This window comes from Belonocnema kinseyi, chromosome 8 (genome assembly GCF_010883055.1).
Source record: "Belonocnema kinseyi isolate 2016_QV_RU_SX_M_011 chromosome 8, B_treatae_v1, whole genome shotgun sequence".
NCBI classification, from domain to species: domain Eukaryota; kingdom Metazoa; phylum Arthropoda; class Insecta; order Hymenoptera; family Cynipidae; genus Belonocnema; species Belonocnema kinseyi.
This window is the reverse complement of record NC_046664.1, coordinates 61,011,486-61,037,607: the sequence shown is the minus strand read 5'-3', so window position 1 is coordinate 61,037,607 and position 26,122 is coordinate 61,011,486. Positions and strand designations below refer to the sequence as shown.

The window sequence follows — 26,122 nt, the reverse complement described above, 5'->3', positions numbered from 1 at the left end:
CGTTGAAAATTTATGTGTTTTATTGAAATTTCGTCTTCTTTGGCAGAAAATTCATCTTTTTGGTTATAAATTCAACCATTTGGTTCACAATTCATTTTTGTATTGAAAATTCATCATTATAGATTAAAATTCATTTCTTCGGTTAAAAATTTAACTATTTTGCTGAAAATTTCTTCCTTATTATTTGAAAATTAATTTTTTAATTGAAAATTCGAGTACTGTATGTTCGGTTTGTTTGAAAAATTGTTTTATAGGGTAGAATATTATCTTCTAGGTGAAAAAGGTATCTTTTTTGTTGGCAGTTCATTTCTTTGTTTGAAAATTTAACTATTTAGCTGAATATTCGTTTTTTTTTTAAATTTAAACATTTTGTTAATACTGTAAAATATAACTCTTCGACTTTCGGTTCAAAATTGATCTTTTTAAATTGAAAATTCATGCATTTTGTTGAAAATTAATTTACTTGGTTAATAAAATTCAACAATTTTATAGAAATTCGGTTTTTGGTTTATTTATTGAACCATATATTTTTTTTAAACTGAAAATTTAAATAACTATTTCATTTTTTGTTAAAAATTTATCTGTTTTAGTTGAAAATTCATGCATTTTGTAAACAAATTCTTTTTTAATTGGTTGAAAATTAATTTTTGAATTACAATTTCAACTACTTCATTTCTACTTCATTTTTGGTTGAAAATGTATCTTTTTTAGTTAAAAACTAATTTATTTTGTTGAAAATTAATTTCTTTCGTTATAAATTTATTTATATTGTTAAAAGTTCTTTTTCTGTTTTGTTAAAGTTAATGTTTTTAACTGAAAATTTAACTTCGATTTTAGTTAAAAAATTTAGTTTTTTAGTTTAAAATTCGACATTTTTGGTAGAAAATTAATCTTTATCGGTGAACATATGTTTCCTTGCTTTGAAAAATCTACTATTTGGCCGAATATTATTTTGTTTCTTGAAAATTTATATTTTTGTTTTGAAAAATCAACTTTTTTTTGTAAAAAAATTGTCTTTTTGACATGAAAGTTTTACATATTGAATGAATTTTTTTTGTCGTTTATTAACTGAAAAGTCTGTCATGGTTGAGAATTCGTCTCTTCTTCAAATTTTTGCCTAAAAATTGAAAATTCATCAACCGTCGTAGAAATTTGATCTTTTTGGCAAAAATGTAATTGCTTAGTTAAACACTAATCACTTCTTATCGAGGATTTTCTACTATTTTGTTGAAAATTCTTCTTTGATTTCAAATAAAATTTTTTTTTGGTTTGAATATCAAATATGACATTTTTCGTCGAAAATTCAACGACATTGTTAACGAAAAAGAAAATTATTTTTTAACAAAATAGTTAAATTTTTAGCAACAACAAAAAAATTAATGTTTAACAAAATTCTTCATTCTTTAGGGAAAAAAGTACATTTTCTACCAAATAAAAAAAAATTGAATTAAAATGATAAATCATCAACAATCAAATTTTGGGATTCTTCTTTCAATCAGAGACATCTTACACAGTAAAATTCTCAAAATGAAAATCCGATTTGATATTTTTATTAATGGGGTTGATTTTTGAATTTAAAGATTATTTTGAGGAAATTTTTCTTTTGCAGATTTCAAGAGTCTAAAAAAGCTAAAAATTCTGGTGAAATTGATTTTTTGAAAAATATAAAGGAGCCCAACAATTTTAATTGCTGTCCAAAAAAGGGCAAAAAATCCAAAATTCTGGACTATGAAGAATCCCAAAATTCGAATGTTGAGCTGCTAGTTTAATGCACCTAAAATTGAACTTATTTTAAAGTGGAACTACTTTGCCAAAATATCTTTTTTTGTTGATGATTTATCATTTTAATTCAAAAAACATTTTTCTGGATGAGAAAATTTAAATATTTTCCTGAAAATGCATGGGTCTTGTTAAAAAATCATTTTCTTTCTGGTTAAAAATTAAGTTTTTTAACTGTCAATATAACTTTTATTTTTAATTGAAAAGTTATCTTTCTTAGTGGAAAATTCGTCTTTCTTGGTAAAAATGTAATCTTCTTGTTTGAAAATTATTTGTTTTTGTTAAAGATTCCTCAGTTTACTTGAAAGTTAATTAATTTGGTTAAAAATTTGACTACTTTTTTTCAAAAACCGTGTATTTTTGTTAAAAATGCCTGTTCCACTTATAATTTGTTTTTCTTACAGAAGGAACAACGAATTATGACGTGGCTGTACAACGCCTAAAGTGTTACAGCACAGACGTATATCGTGGTGTAACTCCGAACCACGGTGCACCTGATTTTAATCCAGAACCGCCAATTTTTGCCTGTCGTTTTTGTCCTATAAAAGGGCACGAGCAATATATAGCTTTAGCTAACGAAGATGGAAATATTGCTTTACAAGACACGACTAAAAAAGGACAGCCAAATGAGCAATTGCAAGGCCATGAGGTTCGCATTTTTAATATAAATTTTCAAAAAACTTTTTGTATAAGAATTTCTCTTATTTTCACTGTTTTCAAGAATCCTCGTTTTTTCGTTTTTTGCTTAAATTCCAACAGAATTAATATATTTCAAAAAGAAAAACTAACTATTTTTTGTTGAAAGTTCATGATTTTTGAGTGAAAAGTCTACTATTATGTTTTTAGTTGAGATTTTCTCTCTTTTTATTCAAAATGCTTCTATTTGGTTGAACTAATTATTTTGTTCAAAAATGCAACTCATTTTTAAAAAGTTTTCGTTTTTTTATCGAAAATTTAACTACTTGGTTGAAGGTTAGACTACCTTCTAAAAAATTCCTTTCATTGGTTGATGATTTAACTGTTTTGTTGAAAATACATTTTTTTTGTTGTTGAAAATTATTTGTCTTGTCTGGAACAAAAGTTTAGCTATTTAAAAAAAAATTCTTTTAAATAAATTATTTAAATTGATCATTTAACTATTCCCTTTTTGGTTGAAAATTGATGCTTTTAGTGAAAATCTCAACTATTTGATTGAAAATGAACGGTTTTGCTCATAATTCAGATGTTTGAATTGAAAATTATGTTATTTTGGTAGCAAATTAAACAACGTGGTTGAAATATTCAACTGCTTTGTAGAGATTTCGCCCTTTTTAATGTTAAACTACTTTGATAAGAATTTATTTTATCGGTTTAAGGTTGAACTATTTTGTTGAAAATTCGCTTTTTTTGTTGAAAATTAATTTTTATAACAACAAATTTAACTATTTCATTTTTTGTTTCAAAATCTATCCCTTTTATTTAAAAATTGAACAATTTGCTGGAAAATTCGTGTATTCTGTTGATAAATCTACTTTTTGGTAGAAAATTAATTTTCTTGATTGGAAGTTCAGGTACTTTCTTAAAAATTAAGTTTATTACTCGAAGATTCATCTCTTTGGACAAAAATTAAATTACATTTTTGAAAATTGTTTATTTAAACAAATTTTTTTATTAAAAATTAATTTTTTGAACTGCAAATTTAATTATTCCGTTTTTGGCTGTAAATGGATTGTTTTGTTGAAAATTCAACTTTTTGTGTTGAAAATCCTATTATTTTGATAGGAAATTCAACTGCTTCATTAAAAATTAAACTGTTTCACAAAGAATTTCTCTTTTTGTCATCAAAATTCAAAACTTAGTTCAAAAAATTTTGTTTCTCTCCACTGTAAAATATTTTTTGGTTGAAAATGCAACTATTGGTGAAGATTCATCTTTTTGGTTGGAGAATTCAACAATTTTTTATTTTTAATTAAAATCTTTCTTGGTTGCCATATTAATAATTACATTTTTTATTGACAATTCATCTTTTTTTGTTGAAAATAAAACTATTTTGTTAAAAATCCTTCTTTTTTTGTAAAGGTTCGTCATTTTATTTGAAAATTAATGTTTAAATTAATAATTGAACTTTTTAAATGAAAATACATCTTTTTAGGTTGAAAATTGATCTATTTGGTTAAAAACTCAACTTTTTGATAAAAAATTTAACTTTTTCGTGAAGATTCGTCTTTTTAGATCGAAAATTCATCGCTTTGGATTGAAAATTTAACTATCATCTGAAAAAATCCTCTTTTTGGCTTTAAAGTTCAACTATTTGGTTGAAAATACACTTTTTTGAGTTAAAGTTTAATTCTTTTTGTTCGAAAATTCGACCATTTGCTTAAAAATTCAAAAATTTGGTTATAAATTCCACTTATTTGTTGAAAATTCTTTCTTGTTGTTTGAATCTTCAACTATTTGATCATAAATACAAATATTTGATCTAAAATTAATTTTTGTTGTTGAAAATTCAATAATTTGGGTAAAAGATTATCTTTCTTGGTTAAAAATTAATTTTTTTATTTAAAATGGATCTTTTCACACACATCGCACAAAAATGCTGTTAGATTTAATAGCATTTTGATAAATTAACTAGAATCAATTTTTTCCATCGCAAGTACTGTTTTTAAAATATTACAATTTTGTAAATATTTGTAAAAAAAACTAAATTTTTATTGTATTCACTAGAATTATGTTAAATTTTAGAATGAAGTAGATTTATATTAAATTGTCTAGAAGTATGTTAAACTAATTGCAGTTATATTAAATTTTCTATAATTCTGTTAAAATCACAAGAATTCTGTTGCATTTAATAGAATTTTGTTTTGTTAACTGAAATGCCTGTTTTTAATTATTTAAAATTCTGTTGAATTCACTGGTATGTTGAATAGAATTCAGTTAAATTCAACAAAATTATTATTTTTTCAAAGTAATTTTATATAACACGCTATTATAATTTTAAATTCACTATAATTAAATTCTCTGAAAAATACCAGAACTGACTGGGAATGTTGACATTTTTATCAAAAGCCACTGTCATTAACAAATAAAAATGTGAAATTATTTATTTATAAATTCACCTTTAATTATTGAATATTGTCGAAATGAAACAATAACTATTTATATTAGTATATATTAAATATAATCATTTATTTACCAAGAAGAATTCCGATTTAAATGATCAGAAAAAAGTAAATAAGAATCGAGAATAAAACAAGAAATAGCCAGAAACTTTTATGAGATTAGATTAGAATTTCAGAAGCAATTTAGAGAATTTGGTATGTAAATTATAATATTTCATTAATAGCAAACGATTATTATACTTTACTATAATTTAATGTTTTTTCAGGCGCATCGAAATGCAATTTTCGATTTGTCGTGGATGCCAAAGGAAATGAAACTCGTTACTGCATCCGGAGACCACTCAGCTCGCTTATGGGATGTTACACCTACTGGCTTCAATTTAATTCAATCCTTCGTCGCTCATACGCGAAGTGTAAAAAATGTCGTTTTTCGTCAGCAAGATAACGGTATATTCTTGATTTTTTATTTGAATTTTTTCAGTTATTTTGAAATTTTTCACCTATTTCGCCTATTTTAAAACTTTTTTTTTCCTTTTTTCAATTGATAAGGTAAAATTTTATTTACAATATAATTTCCAAAACCTTGTGAAACCGTATTCATTTTAGTTTCAATTTTTTGAGATTTTTTTATTTTATTTGATGAATATTTGGATCTTTAAAGTATTATTTAAACTAATAGAAAAATTTAATTTTTCCCCAATTCTAAAAACAAAGTTCAGTTGAACAAAATCGTAGACATTTGACGAAAATGTTGAAAAACAAGTTCATTTAAAAACCCTGGGCGCTTTTTATTCTCAGTTAATAAATTTCACGTTTAAATAAACGACACCAGGTATGACAAAATTCTGCAGAACATTTAATTATTCTATTTTCGGTTTAAAAATGATATATTTTATTTGAAAATTCATATTTTTTGTAGAAATTAATCTTTTTGGTTAAAAATTCATCTTATTAACCAAAAAATGTAACTATTTCGTGTTAAAAATTCCTCATTTTAGTTGAAAATTCATCTTTCTGGTTAAAAATTCAAATATTCTAGTTAAAGATGTACAATTTTAGTTAAAAATGCATAATTTTTTTTGAAAATAGAAGTATTTTTAGAAAGTTCGTTTTTTTTTTGTAATAAATAATTTTTTAAATTGAAAATTTAGCTTATTCCAATTGAATATTGAGTAGTTTTAGCTGATAATTCATCTCTTTTATTGTTTTTTGTTGTTGTTTTGTTTTTAACTTAAAATTTAATTATGTAAGTTTTGGTTAACAACGATTCTAAATCAGTTAAAAATTTAAAAATTTCCAGATTTTAACGTTAAAAATTAAACAGTTTCAATTCGAAAGTCTTAGTCATTAAAAACATGTGAACGTCTGTTTGAAACTTTATAAACTATTTTCAATTTAAAAATAAATTCATAATAATATATCCGTAATTAAAGGCTTCTTTAAATTAAAAATATTGTTTCAGTCTAAAGTATTCAATTTTTGGTCCATTCAATATGAAATTTTTGAATTAAGAAAACAAATATTTAAAAGTAAACAATTTGAAACTAAATTGTTTGACATAAAAAGCCTGGAAATTTTGAAATTTCGAAGTGCCTTTAAACTTAAAACGTTAGAATTTAAATTGTTGTATTTGAAAAAAGTTTATTTTTTAAGTTAAATTGTTGAATTGTGATGTATAAATCACAAATGAGCACTTATTAGTTGTGGACCAAGTTTGCGTAATTTTAAGACATATTTAGGTGTTTTGGAAAGATTCATAATTACCATGCAAATTTTTATACGTTTCCTTAAAATTTTCCAGATTCTTTTTTGACAATTATGTAAATTTTTTAAAACCTGTTTAGATATTCTCTTAAAATAATTTCTCAAAATGAAAAATTCTTTTCAGTTTTTCCAGGAATCGTAAGAAAGTGTTTTTATTCTTTTAGAGCCTTTCACAATTCTTGAAAAGCTTCTAAATTTTTTGTTTGAAATCTGCAAAAACAACGTTTTGCTTTAAATTAGGCTATCATTTCAAGTTTTAAAGTAATTTTGAATCTTTTAAAAACTTCTGAATATCTCTTAAAATTACTCAAATTTCATCTGCAGATAATGAAAATGCAATTTTTATTAATGCATCAAATTTTTAAGGAAAATTTTTTAAAAATTGCAGAAATTCCTAAAAATTGTAGGAAAAATTCAATTAATTTTAAAAGGTATTTAGAAGTTCTGAAAAAAATTCAAAAATAATTCAAATTTAAACGATTTTAAAACAACGTAGATATTTCTCAAGATTTTCAATTTATAATGTTTCTAGTTTCCTCAAAATAATATAATTTTGAAAGTTTTAAAATTCATTGAATGATTTTTTAATTTAGAGCGTTGGAAATAATAATGTGGATTTATATTTTTTATATTGAAAAATGTTAGTGGCTTCCATTTTTAAACGGTTAAATTATTGAGCATTTGAATCCAATATTTTTAAATTAAAAAACTGTTAAACATTAATTTTAAAAGTTCAAAATTGAACAGTTCCACTTTAAGTGCTTTCATTTGCAACTTAGTTTTTATTGCTTCAAATGGATTTTTTTTAGCTTTAGTTTCCGATTTTTTAAATTTCATTGACCGTGAAAAATATTTTGCTAACCGGGAAATGACCGCGAATTTATTTCTTCGATTATATATATTTTTTTGTTTTAAAATTAATTTGTTCAACTAAAAGACTACTAATTATTCCATTTTATTGTTAAAAATTTGTATTTTGGAGTGCAAGCTTTAAATATTTGTTTCAAAACTAATTTATTTTTCCATTTTTTGTTCTGTCGTATTAAAGGATGTTTAGTATGAACCTCATGAATTAAAAAACTTATTTTACCCGGAAAATTGAAAAACTTGACCGGTAAAACCTGGAAAATGTCAAAAAATGTGAAATCTTCGGACAAATCGCCACCCTCAAAGTGTTTTTGTACATTAAAAAAAAAGGTGCCCTGGAAAAATATACTTTTTTTGTCCGAGAAAGTCCTGGATTAAAAAAAAATGAAATCCTAGACATCCTGCTTACCTGTTAGTATTAAAATAATAAAAATTAATTGCAGCGGTCTTTGCGACGGGAGCTAGAGATGGAGTAATAATGGTTTGGGACACTCGAGCTAATCACGGCGTGAATCCAAAACCAGACAATTGCATGATGAATGCACACGCTATTGGCAAAAGTCTCTCTAATAGTGCAAAGAAAAAGTGTTTGACACCTGCATCTCGATCTCAAAGTATTACAGGTCTCGCCTTTCAGGATGATTTTACTTTAATATCTTGTTCAGCAGGAGACGGGTAATTTTTCTTTTTCTTTTCATACATACATATAATTTTGAAATAGACCTAATCAATTCAATTTTTCAAGCCTCACAGACCGATCCCTATGATACCCTATTTGCACCCATAATCTAACTTTTAACAAAATTATGATACCTGCAAAAATCTGAGAGTGTCAGTGAAAATTTCTTTAAAGTCAGGGAATTTCTTTTGAGAACGTGCTTCATTTTTATAATTGCAATATCAAATTGAATTACAACGCAAAAAGTATTCCCAATACTGGGACAGTAATAAGTATCGTTAAGTATTTTTTATATTCCAAACATAAATCATAAAAGTAAAAATTGTCTAGTATTTTTTAAATTCTTATGAATATATTAATACTATTTATTTTCGTTCAGACACGTTATACATTTATTAAAAAATAATGCAAAATACTCCACAAAATCTGTGAATTAAACGCATTTTTAATAGGTTTAAGAATAAAATTCATAATTTTATTAGCAATTTTATCCAATAAGTTATGCGGAAAAGCGTTGGAATACTAGTTTTATAAATGGTATTATATTATTTCTAATTGAAAGCGTTCCAAATTGTAGACTTTTTTTAAAGCTTCGAGAATGAAACAATTTTATTTTAAATATCAGAATCTCGAATTTAAATGATTTAAGATAGTAAGAAAATTTCGAAAATAGAACAATTTAAAAATATCAAACAGAAAATATTTTACAATTACAATTTTGAAAATTCAATAATTTAAAATTCAAAGGAATTAAAACTGTATTATTTGTAATTAAGAGCGTTTTAAATTGCAAAATTTCAGATAACAAAATTTTTTAGTAGAGAATTTTTTTAGAAAGGAGTTGAAATTGTATCATTTCTAATCCAAAGCGTTTAAAATTGAACGATCTTATTTTGAATTTAAGAATCTCGAATCTGAATAATTAAAGATTAATATTTCAAAAATAGGACAGGTTAAAAACTTTAAACATGAAATATTTTCAGATTAGAATTTTGAAAATTCGCAACAACTTTCTTCTGCAGATCATCCTTTTAGTTATCAATTTTATTATTTAGTTGAAAATTTAATAATTTTCTTAAAAATACATCTATTATGGATGCAAATTGTTTACAATTGTTATTTAGGTATCAGAAAGTGAACTGGAATCTTCTCTGCATGAAAATTTAATTATTTTGTTTAAAGTTTTTTTTTATTTAATTCATCTGTCTCAAGAGAAATTTCATCTTTCTAAAATAAAAATGTAACTTTTCGGTTGAAAATTCAACAATTTTATCAAGTCATAATTTTTTGTTCAAACTTCTACTGTTTAATATATTATTTTATATTGAAAAAAACTGAAATATTTTGTAGATGAAAATTTAACTATTTTTGAACATTTTTTTTTATTTAATTAAAAATCCATTTTTTTAAAAAGAAAAATGTCATCTTTTTGGATAAATATACAACTATTTGTTATAGAATTCAACTATTGCGTTAAAATTTCATCCTTTTCGGTTCAAAGAATTCGTCTTTTTCGATTGAAAATTAAATTTTTTCGTAGAAAATTATTTTTTTGTTAAAAAAATTTAATTTTCGATTTTTCAGAATGAACTGGAATCTTTTTTGGATGAAAACTGAACTTTTTTGTGATTAAAAATTCTTCTAGTTTAAGAGAAATTTCATCGTTTTTGATAAAAATTCAACTATTGGGTAGAGAATTCAACAATTTTGTTAAAAAGTCATCCTTTTTGTTTAAAAATTCGTCTACATTGTTAAAATTTTATTTTTTTTTGATTGAAGGATCATGTTTGGTTGAAAATTTAACTGTTTAGTGGAAAATACACTTTTTTGCAATTAATTTATTAACAGAAAATGTAACTTCTCCGTTTTTTTAATATTGAAATTTTTTAGTTGAAAATTCGCCTTTTTTGGAAAGAAAATCATTTTTTAGTTTTTGCTGAAAAGCCTTATTTTTTATTTAAAAATTAAATTTTTGTAGAGAAAAACTTGTCTTCTGATTTGAAGGTTCAATAATTTAACTAAACTTTTATTAATTAAAAAAAATCTTTTTTGGTATCAATTTAATTCTTTTTTATTGAAATATAAACTATGGTATTTTTTCGCTGAAAATTTGTCTCTATGGGTTATATATTCAACTGTTATGTTAAAAATTTAATGATTTTGTTAAAAAGCCATCTTTAATAGTAGAAAACACATTTTATTGTTTGAAATAAATTTGAAAATTTGAAATTTGTGTTCGAAATACAGTTTTATTCCGTTTATAAAATATTCTATGTTAAAACTATTACAAGATTAAAATGCTGGAATTTTTTATTTAGAATTCATCTTAATTAAAATTAATACATAAATTGGAAAAAATATTGAAACAATTTTAATTATTTTGTTGTCAAAAATTTTATTATTTAGTTGAAAATTTAATTATTTTTTCAAAAAATCAATTATTTCTCTGAAAATTAGATAGTGTTGTTAAAAAGTAATCCCGCTAGGTAAAATATTCAACTGTTTTGTAGAAAACTCGTCTTTGACTTGAAAATTCAGCAGTTTGTTTGACATTTTTTTCTTTCTTGACTGAAAAATCTTTTTTTACTAATATTTCAACTATTTTGTGGAGAATTCGTCTTTTTAATTTCAAAATGTGTCTTGTTAATTATATATTTCTTCTTTCTTGAGCAAAAAGTCAACTCTTTGATTGAAAATTAATCTCTTTAGGTTCAGGATGCAACAGTTTTCTTTAAAATTCGTTGTTTTTTCTTTAAATTAATTGAACTGCTTTCAATTTGAAAATAAAAACAAGTTTTTTGTGCACCACCTTAGCATTTAACTATTTTTTCGAAAATTCGTTTTTTTATTGTTGTTTGATATACATTTTTTTTTTTACTAAAAATCCAACTATTCTGTTTTTAGTTGAAAATGGAACGGTTTTAATTCAAATTCAAATATCTGGTTGAAAATTCATATATTCTGTTGAAAATTCTTTTTTTTATTTGTTAAATTCTATTGTTGTTTCTCAAAAATTAAAATCTTCGTTGATTCAAATAACAAATAATATATTTTTTGTTCCGAATTCATTTTTTTTAATGAAGATTTTTATTACTTGTTAGAGAGTTACTCTCTTGTTAAAAATTAATCTGTCGTTATTAAAGATTCATAATCTTAATTGAAAATTCATCTCCTTGTTTGAAAAATGAGCTCTTTTGTTAAAAAATTCGTTTTTCGGTCGACTGAAAATGTAACTATTCCTCTTGCAACTTTAATTATTTTGTTGAAAACTTGTTTGGTTGTTTTTTCGTCGTTGAATATTAATTTTTTACTGAAAATATAACTATTCAATATTTGCTTGAGAAAGTATCTTTTTCAGTTAAAAATTGGGAATTTTTTGGTAGAAATTAATCTTCTAGGTTGAAAATGAACCTTTTTGTTGGAAATTTAATGAGTCTAGTTAAAAACTCATCATGGAAATGTAATTGCAATATAAAAATAAATCACAATGATTGATCGTTTTTCATTGAAATTTCATATATCTGGTTGTAAATTCATGTATTTAGTTAAAAGTTCAATAGTTTCTTTGCAATTTCTTTCTTTAACCATGAAAAAAAATTTTTAGTTGATAATTCAACTCATGTTAAAAAATCGTATTTTTTGTTTGATTTACAGCGTTTTTCATTAAAAATTAAAATCTTTTTCGGTTGAGATTTGAACTACTACATTTTTCGTTCTGAATTCATCATTTTTGGAATAAAAATCTAATTCTTGTATTGAAAGTTGAAATTTTTTTAAAATGTCATTTTTTAGTTGATTTATCATTGTAATTGAAAATTCCTCTCTTTGGTTGAAAAATGAGTTATTTGGTTGATAATTCATTTTTTTCTTCGGCTGAAAATGAATTTTTTTACAGAAAATTAAACTCGTCCAGTTTAAATTTAAATTATTTTCTTAAAAATTTTTTTGGTCAAAAAGAAATTTTTCCTAGATAAAAATTTAACTATTACATTTTTAGTTGATAAATAAATTTTTTTTTTAGTTGAAAGTTCGTCTATTTGGTGAAAAATTATCTTTGTTAAAAATTCATCCTTTTTGTTTAAAATACTATTATTCCAGTTAAATGCCCATGATTTTAGTTGAAAATTTATAAATTTGACTGTGAACTAATTTGTCAACTGAAAATTCAACTATTGTGGTTTCGGTTAAAAATTGAACGGCTTTAATTCAAAATTCAAGTATCCGGTTAAAAATTCATGTATTTTGTTTAAAATTCGTTTTTGTTTTTTAATTAAAAATTCATCTCCGTGGTTGAAAAATGAGCTATTTTGTTGAAAATTCGTTTTTTCGTCGGCTGTAAATGAATTTTTTACTAAAAATGTAACTGTTCCAGCTACAACTTTTCGGGCAGAAATTAATCTTCTAGGTCCAAAATTAATGTTTTTGTGGAAAATTTAATGATTCTAGTTAAAGAATCGAAATTTTAATTAAGAATTGATCTTTTTGGTTTAAAATTAAACTATTCCATTTGAAGATTCATCACTTTAGTTAAAAATACATCACTCTCTTTAAAAATTTAACTATTTTTTTGAAAATTACTTTAATTCTTGTTGCAAATTATTATTTTTTCGGAAAATGCGTCTATTCTAATTGAAAATTACATAATTTTAGTTAAAAATTCATCTTTCTGGTTCAAAATTCGACTATTTCAGTTAAAGATTTTCCATTTTAGTTGAAAATTCATCACTTTGTTTAAAAATGTGAATATTTTTTGGAAAGTTGTTTTTTTTTTGTGGAAAGTAATTTTGTTATCTAAAAATCTTTTGATTGGTTGAACATTAATTTTTTGAACTTAAAATTTAATCATTTAAGTTTTGATTGACAATTTATCATTTTTAGTACAGATTAATTTCTTTTTTAATCTCAACTACATATTTCAGTTGAAAATTCATTGCTTTAATTAAAATCCATCTTTTTGGGTTAATTCAACAATTCCTGTTAAAGATTCATAATTTATTTGAAAATTCATCAGTTAAGTTGAAAATTGAACTATTTTTATGAATTTTCTTCAAGATTAATTTTTTTTTTATAAAATTTAAGTTTTCCATTTTTTTAGTGAAAAATTTAAGTATTTATTTTAAAATTTGTTTATTTCGCACAAATTAAAATACATGCTTGTCTGTAGCGACAAGTTTGAATGTGTTACTTTTAGTTGACCGGGAAAATTGAAAAAATTGACCGGGGAAAACCGGGAATTTGAAATAATTTACCGAATCGCTATCCTGATAGTTTGAAGGGATTTCAAAGACTTTTAAATATTTAATGGTATTTAAAAAGATTCTAAGCCGTTTTTATGAGATTTTAACAATTTAAAGAGATTTAAAAAAATATTTTAATGGATTTCGAAAATTTTATTCACTAGAAGTGAAGAATTTCGTAGAGTTTCAGAGATTTAAAAAGGTTTTTTAATCTATCCAGAATTCTTATAACCCCTTTTAAATTCTTCTAAATTCACTCAATTTTACTCAATTCAATGAATTCAAAAAAGTTTTTTGTTTAACTCATCTTAAAGTCTTTGAAACCCACCCTAAATGTTTAGGTGTTTCATGAAATTGAATTAAAATTTTTTTAAACCCAAGTTTAAACTCATTCAATGCAATGCATTTTTTCACATTTTTGAATTTTTTTAAATCCACTTGATTTTTTTGAAATTTTGTTTGTTTTTTGATGAATTTCAACAAATTCTTCTCGTTTGCCTTAAATTCCTCTAAATTCACTCAGATTTTACTGAAATAAATGATTTTTTTTTCTATTTAAAATTCATTTCCAATTCATTTGAATTCTTTTGAATTTTTTAGTCATTAGTCAATTTTTTTACTAAAAATTTTCAAACATTTGCCGAGTTTTTAAATTTTCTTTGAGAATTCAACTCGAATTCTTCTAAAGTCAATCAATTCTATTTAAACCAATGTATTTTTGTAATTTTTAAAGATTTTATTAGATAGATTATACATTTTTTAACCTCCTTGAATTCTTAGGCATTTCATCATTTTTTTAAATTCCTTGAAATTTTTTTAAGCTCATTTAAAATTTCATTTTAAATTCTTCTAAACGTATTCCAATTTTACGGAAATCAATGGACTTTGTTTTTATTTTACAAATCGCTTCCAATTCATTTGAAATATTTCGAATTGAACTTGAATGGTTTTGAAATCTTATGAATTTATCCTGAATTTATTGCCCTTCGTGTGCGAAAAAAGTGCTGTGAGGCTTGTTGTTTATTCTTGAATATGTTTTCTTGAATTTCATCATCTCTTCCAGTTTAATAAAAGTCTGGGATCTAAGAAAAAACTACTCAGTTCACAAAAAAGATCCAATGGCGAAGCACGTTTTAGAGTACTCAGGAGGAAGCACACGAAATGGATTCACGTCTTTGCAAATTTGCCCAGCTGGCATTAGACTTTACGCAAGTTGCATGGACAATACCATTTATGCTTACAATATTTCGACTTATTCATCAGAACCAAGTAAGTTAATTAAATCAGAAAAACCCCCTTTTTTGTTCTCTTTTTTAAAAGAATTTCTCCTTTTTCACCTATTTAAACAAAAATTTCCCTTTTTTTTTAAACACGAACTGAATTAATAGAACCCTATAAGAAAATTCAAATGTTTTTTTAATTGAAAGTTAATTATTTTTAATTAAAACGTCGCTTTTTGAAAAGAAAATTCATCTTTTGTTTTTTTTATTTTTAGTTTCTACAAAATAGTGTAACCGTGTAATTCATATACAGTCGAATTTTAAAGGCAAAAAGACTGATTTTATAGAAAAAATTTCCTTTTCAACCAATCAGTTGAGTTTTTAACGAAATATTTATATTTTTAGCGATAAAAATGATTTTTTTTGTATAAAAAAACTCATTTTTAACTAATAACTAATTTTTAAACGAATTAGAGGGTGGCCGCTGAACTGAGAAATCGGGAAATGACAAATTTCCAGAAGAAAATCTGTTTAATTTTTATTTCAAAAGTTTTTTATGTAATTAGTTTAATATATATCTTTTTCAATTATGATATCATTCAGATTACAATGCGTAATTCGAAAATCTTTGCCTTTAAAAATTTTCCAATTTAAATTTTTTCAAGTGCGTGTTTTTAATTTCAAGTATTTTAAAATGCTGTCTTGGAAGATTTAACAATTAAAAATTTTAAGCGCTTGAAATTGGAAATTTTAGATGAAACAAGTGTTTACTTCATCAACTGTAAATATAAATTAATTATTTAAAAAATTTAACTGTACTTGAAGTATCAAAAAGTGAATAATAACTGATTTGTTAAGACAATTCTAAATCCTTTCAAAGTGTAAGAACTTCCAGAGTTCAGCGTTAAAAATTAAACTGGTCCAATTCAAAAGCATTAGTCGTAAAAAATTGTAAATAAATTAAAACTGAATTGTTTTAAATAGAAAGCCTCGAATCTCTAACATTTCAAGGAGTTTTTAAACTTTTAACATAACGATTTTAATTGTTCTATTAAAGCAATGATTACTTTGTAAGTGAAATTGTTGGATTTTCATGCATAAATAACAATTAAACACTTATTATTTTTAGCAAAAAATTTGAGTAATTTTAAGATATATTTAGAAGTTTTGAAAAGATTAAAAAGTAATTAAAAACTTGAGATGATCTCAAATAATTTAAACAAAGTGTGTACAACTTTTTTTTCCCAAACTTCAAAATATATTTCAAAATAAATCTAATTTTTTCTTTTCACTTTAAAACTTTTAAACTTCAATTTTAAAAGTTTATAATTCATGAGTTCCACTTTGAATGGTTCAATTTGTTGTTTATTTCTTATTACTATAAATGGAAACATATTTAGCTTTAAAGTTCGATTTTTTAAATTTTATTGACTGTGAAAAACGTTAGCTAACCCGGAAAAAACTTGGAATTTTTTTCTTGGATGAAAACGGCCACCCTGAGAATAATTAACTTTTAAGAAAGCAGTTCAACTTTCAATCTGGGAGTTAAATTTTCCACCTAAAAATATTAATTTTCAACGAAAAATTTAGCAGATGGTATTTTAGCAAATAAAAGATTTTAATTAAAAAAGAAAAACAGTTGGACTTAACCCGCAAAAAAGAATTTTCAACAAAAAACTTGAATCTTTAACAGAAAGAGATTAATTTTTAAAGTAAAAGTTGAATTTTTAAGCACAAAAATGAAGTTTCTAAGAAAAAACCAATTAAAAAAAATACACGAATTTTCAACCAAATGGGTGAAGTTTCTACTAAATTCTTGAACCTTTTAGCCAAAAATAAGGATTTCCTACAAAGCAGTTAAATTTTAAACCGAAACAGAATAATTTTTAACCAACCAGTGGCATTTTTAACAAAAAGAGGTGAAATTTCTACATAAAGAGATGAATTTTGAAACCTTAAAGATTGAATGTTCAAAAAAGTATTTTAATTTTTAAGAAAACAAAGTTAATTGAAAAAGAAGAAAAATTTCAATCAACTTGTTGAATTTTCAAGAAAATAATTAAATTTACAATCAAATAATTCATGAAAATCAATGAAAAGTGAAAAAAAAGAAAGAAGGAAAATACTGTAAATTCTGCAATAACTAAATAGGAATTTCGATAATGTATAGACTAAACAATAAGATTTTAAATAAATGTTGAAACATATTTTTCACAGTTTAAAAATATTAGATTAGAGAACGGAAATTTGGCTTTAAAATTAAAATAAATAAACTATTTTTGATTGAAAGTTCATTCTTTTTAATTTAAAATTTTACTATTATATTTTTGGCTTAGAGTTAATCTCTGTGGGTTAAATTTTTTTTTTTTTGAAAATTCAACTATTTGATCAAAAAGTGAAATTTTTGGATTGAAAATTCAATTTTTTCGTTGAAAATTCGTCTTTTTGGATATTAGATTCGTCCTTTCGGATACAACATTCAACTTTTAGTAGAAATTGAATTTTTTTTGGCTGAAAATTTAACATTTTTGTTGAAAATTAATCTTTTAATAGAAGAATCATTTTTTTGGTTGAAAGTTAATTCCTTTTAATTGAAAAGTCTACTATCATATTTTTGGTTCAGAATTCATCAGTTTTAATTGACAATTTAATTTTTTTCAATTCAAGTAATTTCAAGTCATTTTTTCGGTTTGAAAGTTAATTGTGTTTTATTGAAATTTCTACTATAATATTTTTTGTTCCGAATTCATCTCTTAGTTGAAAATTTAATTCCTTTTTTGAAAATTCACCTTTTTTGGTCGAAAATTCAACAGTTTTGTTGAGAATGCGTCTTTTTGGATTGAAAGTTCGTCATTTTTTATTGCTAATTATTTTTTTAGTTGAAATTTTTTTTTGCATGAAATCGAAAGAATTTGTTGAAAATTCGTCTGTTTCAATAGAAAATTCGACCTTTAGGATTGAGTATTCATCTTTTGGCAGAATAGTAATAAATTTGGGTTAAAAGTTAGTTATTTTTGAACGAAATGTCTACTATTTTTTTTCGTTCGGAATTCCTTTGTTTTGGTGAAAAATTTCATTGTTTATTATTTTTAATTTAAATGTCTGCTGTTATATTTTTAGCCTTAATTTAATCTCTTTTGGTAGAAAATTAAATTATTTTGTTGAAAATTCAACTATTTTGTTTTAAAATTATCTTCATTACAAAATTCATATTTTCCGGTTGAAAATTCAATTGGTTTCTTGCGAATGCGGCTTTTTTGGTTGAAAAATTCCACAATTTGATTGAGGATTCAACTATTTTGTAGTAAATTCGTCTTTTTTTGATTGAATTGAATCAACTGTGCTTTATTAAAAAATCAAATATTTGCTGCTTGAAGTATCAAATATTTTATTCTTTGTTGGGAATTAATCTTTATTCATTGAAAAATAATTGTTTTGGTAGAAAGTTGAATTATTCCTTATGAAACTTAAACTACTTCGTTGAAAATTCATTTTTTTGTTTTTGTGGAAGATTCATTTCGGGTTGAATTTTTTTTGTTTATATACAATTTATTTTTAACTGAAAATTAATTTATTCCATTTTTGGTTAATAATTGATATTTTTGGTTAAAAACGTATCTATTTGATTGAAAATTCATTTATTTGTTGAAAGTTCGTTTTTTTTGTAGAAAATTCATCAACAATTTTCAAGCCAAGAAGATTAATTTTCTACCCAAAAATATGAATTCTCAAAATACTAAATATTCGAATTTCTAACCAAGATATTTACGTTTTTACCAAAAAATACGGGTTTTAAAAACAAAATAGATAAAATTTCCACGAAATAGGTTGAAGAATGGATGTGATGAAAAACGATTGTAATAAAAAATTCAAAAAGTCAGTTGGATTTAATTAACAAAGACGAATTTTCAACAACATACTTGATTTTTTAACCAAAAAAAATGTGTTTCTATCAAAAAAGATGATTTAGTAACCAAATACACATATTTTTAACCAAATAATTAAATTTTCTACCAAATTTTTGAGCTTTTCAGCCGAAACGACGAATTTTCTAACAGTTGAATTTTTGACCCGAGGATGTAAATTTCCAACAGAAAATTGAATCATTATTAGAAACAGATTAATTTTTAACCAGAAAGTTGCATTTTTAACCCAAAGTATGACTTTTAAACAAAATTGTTTATTTTTCAGGAAAGTAATTCAATTTTTAAGCTAATAATAAAATGTTTTATAAAACAAGGTGGATTTTTGAGGAGAGTGCGTATTGTTAAGATGGCGATAAATAAACAGGACTTTTTTTAAAATTTACTGAATAAAGAATAACATTTTAAATAAAAATTGAAACTTATTTTTAATACTTTTAAAATATTAGGTTAGAAAACTGAAAATACTGAAATATTGCAAACTTATTCATTTTTTGTACAAACTTTCATATCTTTGGTTGAAAATTGAACTGTTTTATTGAAAAGTCGTTTATTTATTTTAAATTAATTTTTCCCTGAAAACGTAACTCATCCATGTTTCGTTTGATTGAAATTTCCTCTTTTTTTGGTTAGAACTTAAACTATTTCTTCGAAAATTAACCTTTTTATTGAAAATGCAATTGTGTCACTAAAAAATCGGTTTTCGCTTGAAATTTCAACAATTTGGATTTTTTTTCCACTTAAAAGTATTTATTTGTCAAAAATTCATCTTTTTGGCTAGAAAATTTAACTATTTTGTAGAAAGTTGGTCTTCTGGCTTCAAATGTTGTCTTTTTGGCTAAAAATTGACCTATTTTATTAAAAAATATTTTTTTTTGTCACAGATTCTTAATTTTAGTTAAAAATTCAAATATTTTGTTGAACTTCTATATAAATGAAAATTTACCTTTTTTCAACAATTAACTTTTTTGATGGGAATTTATCTTTTTGTTGTTAATTCAACTTGTTGTGTTAGAAATTCAACTTTTTTTGGTTAAAGTTTAATATTTTTGTTTCAAAATGCAGTATTTGGTTGAAAATTCATTTTTTTAATTAAAAAATTCCCATATTTGTTTAAAAATTCAACAGTTTTATTGTAATTTGAAGTATTTTGTATAAAACTCATCCTTTTTTTTAAGTTAACTTTTTGGTTTAACATTCGTCTATTTGAACCAAAAATGTATGATTTTGGGTTTAAAATTCACCTTTTTTTGTTGTTAAAAATTGAACTGTCTTCTAAAAAATTATAATTTCGCTGAAAATGCAACTGTTTTTGGTTGAAGTTTCTACCAAAAATATAAATTCCCAACAAAATACATCAATTCTTAACCAATTAGTTGAATTTTAGACTAATAAGAATAATTTTCTAGCAGAAACATTGAAACATTTTTAACCAAACAAGGTGAAATTTCTACAGAAATATGATTTTTCAACAACACAGTTAAATTTTTAATCAAAAAGTATAACTTTTTAACAAAATTGTTAAATTTTCAATCAAACAATTCAATTTTGAAACAAAAAATAAATTGCATTTTTTTCAAATATACAATTTACTTTTAACTGGAAATTTAACTATTTCATCTTTGGTTGAAAATTCGTCTTTTTGGCAGAAAATTAATTTTCTTGGTTAAAAATTAATCTTTTGGGGTGGAAAATTCATATTTTCGGGTTAAAAAATCAGCAGTTTTTTTTAGAAAATTCGTCTTTTTGGTACGAATATTTATCTTACAAATTTAATCAGTTAATTTTTTGTTATTTAATTACTCAATTTAATTTTTTTATAATAAATAAATATGTAAATACATATAAATTTATATTATAATAATATATTTATGAATATAAATAAAGAAATAAAAATAAATTTATTCATTTAACTAATTAAATGAAATATTATTTTATTTAATCATTTTATTTTAATATCTAATCTTTTCAGGTTTAAAAGTAAAATTCTTCCTAAAACATTCTATTTTTTATTTTAACTTAAGAACTCCAGTCTTTTTGAAAATTTACTTATTCTTCTGTTTTTGTGAAAAATCACCCTATTTCTCCTGTTTTAAGTGCATTTTCGGCTCTAAAGTCTGATATTGCATGCATTCACTTGAAGCCAGTTATAGTTATAATTGTTTTCCCCTGCAGTTGCAGAGTATTTTGGAAACCAGACGTCAACTTTCTACATTAAAAGTTGTCTGAGTCCAGATGGCCAGTATTTATTAAGTGGTTCTAGTGATATATTCGCCTATTTGTGGCGGACAGACAAGCCGGGAAAACCTCTCGTTAGACTTGCAGGACACTCGGCAGAAGTTACGTGTGTCACCTGGTGCAGTGTTGGCGAAACAAAGGTATTTTTTTATTATTTTATTTTCTTTTCCATTAAAAAAAATCAGAGAATTTATAAAGTGCAGGCCTCGGACTCCCTATTGACACTATTGGACACTGTTTTTCGAGCGATTACACTTTTTTGCTACTCTTTCGAAAAAAATGACACTAAATACACTATTTTGAAATTAATGAAATTTAAATGAGATTAAAATCAAATTTAAAATCCTATTTAACGTCCAATAGTCAAATTACTGTGCAGAATTTCTGAAAGTAAAAACAAGAATTCAACGACCAAATTTAGACAATCACCATATTATATGTTCGCATTGAAATTCGAGAAAAAAGATACCCATTTGTTCCTGAAAAAGAAAAGAAACAATTTGTCTTTTTTGAACAAAATCCTTCTCTTTTTTTTATTTCTTTCCTCTTTTATTATTTTTTTTATTATAAAATCACAATTAAAAAAACATTTGTAAAAAATAATCGCCAACATTTCGACACTCCACCTTTATCAAGGCAAGAAAATAAAAAATAAAATATACCCGAGCAGGCAGAAACAGCAACAAAACCACGTTGTTCTCTTCTTTGTTTGTTATTTTTCTTTTTTTTTTCTTAGAACAAAGCTTTTATCCTTTTTTCAAATTTCAATGGGAACATTTTATGGTGGTTCTCCAAATTTTGTCTTTGGATACATGGTTTTATGTTCAGGAATTCTGCAACTTAATACACTATTATTTCACAATTGTCTGCTAATGCCAATTTATAAATCTTTAGAAGAAAAGGCTTTAGAGGAATAAAAAAACATTTCCTTATGATTCCTATATAGGAAATTTGAATATGATTTTTTATTCTGAAAAATTAATTTTAGGAGAATATTTAAAAATATTTAGAAAATTAGGAACAATGAATGTGGAAGATTTTAAAGAAATTTTTTTGAACAGACATTTTTCATTTAAATAATTTAAAAATGCAGCTTACAAAGACATAAAAAATGAAAAATTAGAAGCATTCGAAATCTACAATTTTTGATGAAAACCTTTGTAGTTCATCAACTTAGGATATAAATTATAATGCTTTTTTTTATTTAACTGTACATTATGCATTAACAAACGAATCATAATTGATTTTATAAGATTTTTCGGATTCTGTTTACAGTTTAAGAATTTTCAGAAATTTTAACGTTAAAAATATTTGACTGTTTATTGAAGATGATTAATTATAAATAAAATATTCGAAACTAAATAAACAAGTTTAATTGAACGTTATAACTGTAATTGTTCTATTTAAGGAAATTTGATTTACAAGTAAAATGGTTGAATTTTCATGTACAATAAATATTGAGTAACAAAAATAAAAAACATTTTCTCAAGATTCATATGAAAGTGAAGAATGACTTTTTATTTTGAGAAATTAATTTTAAGAGAATTTTTAAAAAAATTAAAAAAGTTGTCAAAAATTGTCAAAAATGAAGCTGAAAGATTGCAAGAAAATTCATTTAATTTCACTGACCGTCAAAAATGTTTGCGAATCGGAGAAAAAAAACGGGAATTTTTTTTTGTGAATAAAACGTCCACCCTGTATTTTTCATCTCTAAAATTGAGTCCGACAGGGTGGCCGCTGGACCGGAAAACCGGGAATTTTATGAATTTTCAGAAGAAAAATCGGCTCAAGTTCGATTATAACAGTTTTTAAAATAATTAAAGTGCAGTTTGTAGGATCTAAACAATCAAAAATTAAAAGCATTTGAAGTTGAAAATTTTTGATAAAAAACAGTTTTATTTTATCAACTGTAAATATAAATATATAGATTATTTTTAAAATGGATCTGAAATCTGAACAATAATTAATTTGACCAAGCAATTCTAGATCCGTTCAAAATTTGATAATTTCCAGATTGTAACTGTTTCGATCCAAAAGTCTTGATAAGAATTAAAATTAATATATCATTTATTCCGATAATTTTATTTTTAAATACAAATTTTTATAATTTATCAATAATATATTTTTAATTCAGAGTGTCAGCTCTTCCTTTATATTATTTTTATATTAAATTTAATAAATAAATTTATTAATATATTATTTCTATTAACTTTTTTTAGGCTTTAAAAATGTAAACGTGCGTTTTAATATTTTCAACTTAAAAATAAATCCATAATATAGTCATGATTAAAGGTTTTTATTAAATTGAAAATATTGTGAGTCTAAGTAAATAAATTTTAATTCCATTTAATTTGAAATTTCTTAATGTAGAAAAAGAATAAGTATACATATAATATTTAGCAATATTTTACTGTTCATTTAAGAAGAGTAAATTGAAACAAAATATTTAAAAGAAAACAATTTAAAACTGAAATGTTTTACATAGAAAGCTTTGAATCTTTGGATTTTTGAAGAACTTTGAAACTTTTAGCGTTACAATTTTAATTGTTCTGTTTAAAAAGTGTTCAATTTATAAATGAAATTGTTCAATTTTTACGCATAAATAACAATTGAACACCTATTATTTGTAGAAAAAATTTGAGTAATTTTAAGAGATATTTATAAGTTATGAAGATTCAAAATTAATTAAAAACTTGAAATTATTTCAAGTAATTTAAACGAAGTGTGTTAAATTTTTTTTCAGAACTTCTAAATACATTTTAAAATTAATCGAAATTTTCCTACTACTTTTGAAAATCTAGCAAATTAAATAAAATCCTTAAAATCTTCCATGTCCTTCTTTGATCATTTTTTAAATCTCTTAACATCTTAAACTTTCTGTTACAATAATTTTTCAAAGTGAAAAATCATTTTCAATTTTCCCGAGAATCTTTAAAAAAATTTTATTCTTTTGTAGTCTTTCACAATTCTTAAAAAAATTCTACATTTTTTGTTTGAAATCTGCAAAAATCTAAATTTAATTTTAAATTCGGCTGTAAGTATTTCATATTATTTCAAGTTCTAAATTTCATTCGAATCTTTTTAAAACTTCTAAATATATCTTAATATTACTCTAATATTTTTACAAATAATAAGTGTTCTATTGTTATTTATAAATTCAATTTTTTTTTAATTTGCAGGATTTTCTAAAAGTTCTGACAAAAAATTCAAAAATGATTTTGAATTTGGAAATATTTGAAAACCATGTCTAGATTTTTCAAGATTTTGAAATAATATTTTAAAGCTTTTGAAGGATGCCTAGAATATTTAAAATAAAAATAATTTAACTTCTAATTTAAGAACTGTTAAGTTAAAAAAATTATTTTTCAATTTTTAATGCCTGTGACTGAAAATTACTTAACATAATATAATTTTGAAAATCATTAAAATTCATTACTTGATTCTTTAATTTAGACTATTGAAAATGTTAACGTTGATTTATATTTATGGAACTTTATCGGAATCTTTGAGCTCTATAATTTATAAAAGTTCTAAATTTTGCAGTTTATTTGCATTTCATTTAACATTGTTTAATTGAAAAGTGTTTCCTTCCATTGGGTACGTGTACATTTTTGAGCTTTTGAATACACAATTTTTTAATTGAAAAACTTTTAAACTTCAATTTTAAAAGTTTGGAATTCAAGGGTTCCACTTTGAATGCTTAAATTTGTTCTTTATTGTTTATTACTTTATATGGAATAATGTTCAGAATATAGTTTGATTTTCTAAATTTCATTGGCCGTGAAAAATGTTTGCGAACCGGGAAATGATCGGGAATTTTTTCTTCGATTAAAACGGCCACCCTGGTCCTAGGCCTGAAATTTATTCTCGCTGACATTTTCAGATCGTGACTTGTTCAGACGACACTTACCACCGGATATGGAAAGTAGGTATCGAAAACTCAACTGACGACGAGCGGCATGATCTTCATGGTCAAGCAGAACCAGTCACTATGAATGAAATTGCAGTGCAAAGGATACATAGGACTCAGAGGACTCCCACCATTCGAAGAAGACGGTCACCAACTCGAGATCGAACGCCTTCATCAGGAAACGGACGTGGTAAATTTTCTGTATTATTTTACAAAAAAAAAACACTATTTTTCTACTATTTTGAAGAAAATAAATGACTAAAGACACCACTTTTTCACAATTGACCGACAATGCCATCAGGGTCACTCTAACTCGGAAAAAGATTGCCTGACAATTGCAGGGTTTTTTTCTAGGTGTTTCAAGTTTTTTCCAAGTCCATACATGTTTAAACAATAATTCAAACAAATTTTTTATTTGTGTTTTCTTATACTTAAAATTGAATACATATTCAGGTTATATTAATGTTGCTACTATAATAAATTCAATTTTAACCGCTTCAAATTTCTAACTTTTTAATTAAAAATATTGTATTTTCAACAAGCTAGATGCATTTTTAACCAATTGGTTGAATGCGCAACAGCAAAAAAAGATAGATTTTCAATCAACTAGTTCAATTTTGAAATAAAAATAATAGTTTTCAAACAAAAATAAAATAGTTAGATTTTCAGTTAACAACAAATTAATTTTCAATCAAACAGTTAAATTTTTAACAGGCAAATATTAATTTTCTACCAAAAGACGATTTTGTAAAAAAATAATTGAAGTTTCAACCAAACTGATTAATCTTCAACTAGAATAGTTTAATTTTATTCCAAAAATATAAATTTTCAACTAAAATACTCATTTAGTATAGTTTTTTTAGTATAAAATAGTTAAATTTTCAATTAAAAAGATCAATTTTCAACCGTGAATATTAATTTCTACAAAAAAAAAAATTTGCAAAAAATACATGAATTCTCAAAGAAATAGTTGAATTTTCGCCTAAAAAACATTGGTCTTCAAACAAAAAAGGAATGGTTCAATTTTCAGCTAGAAACATTTATTTTATACCAAAAAACAAAAAAAAATTTTAGATCAAAGTGATGAATTTGATACTAAAATGATTAATCTTTAACTGGAATAGATTAGCTTTATATCAAAAAGCATTTTAAAAAAGAGTTTAACTTTCAACCAAAACGATGAATTTTTAAACATCAAGATCGATGTTCTAACAAAACGTGATTTTTCAACGAAAAAGATTAATTTTCTTTAAAAAAATTTTTTTTAACCTAATACAGGAATTTCCAACCAAATAGTTAAATTTGCAAATAAAAAAGTTCAATTTTCAACAAAATATGGGCTAGTTAAATTTTTAGTTAAAAATATCATCTTTAAACCAAATTGATCAGTTTTCAGCTAAAATAATG

At 23.7% G+C, this 26,122-nt stretch overlaps 1 protein-coding gene across 1 annotated transcript in view; it reads left to right on the top strand.

Annotated features, from left to right (window-relative positions):
* The window catches only part of LOC117178773 (protein lethal(2)denticleless), a 34,673-nt gene that overhangs the window by 1,166 nt on the left and 7,385 nt on the right, over positions 1 to 26,122 (top strand). Inside the window, exons 2-7 of the mRNA XM_033370236.1 lie at positions 2,184 to 2,428; positions 5,144 to 5,324; positions 7,952 to 8,183; positions 14,488 to 14,693; positions 20,743 to 20,945; positions 24,689 to 24,905. Coding sequence (XP_033226127.1) covers positions 2,184 to 2,428; positions 5,144 to 5,324; positions 7,952 to 8,183; positions 14,488 to 14,693; positions 20,743 to 20,945; positions 24,689 to 24,905 — 1,284 coding nt within the window. The remainder of the gene's footprint in view (positions 1 to 2,183; positions 2,429 to 5,143; positions 5,325 to 7,951; positions 8,184 to 14,487; positions 14,694 to 20,742; positions 20,946 to 24,688; positions 24,906 to 26,122) is intronic.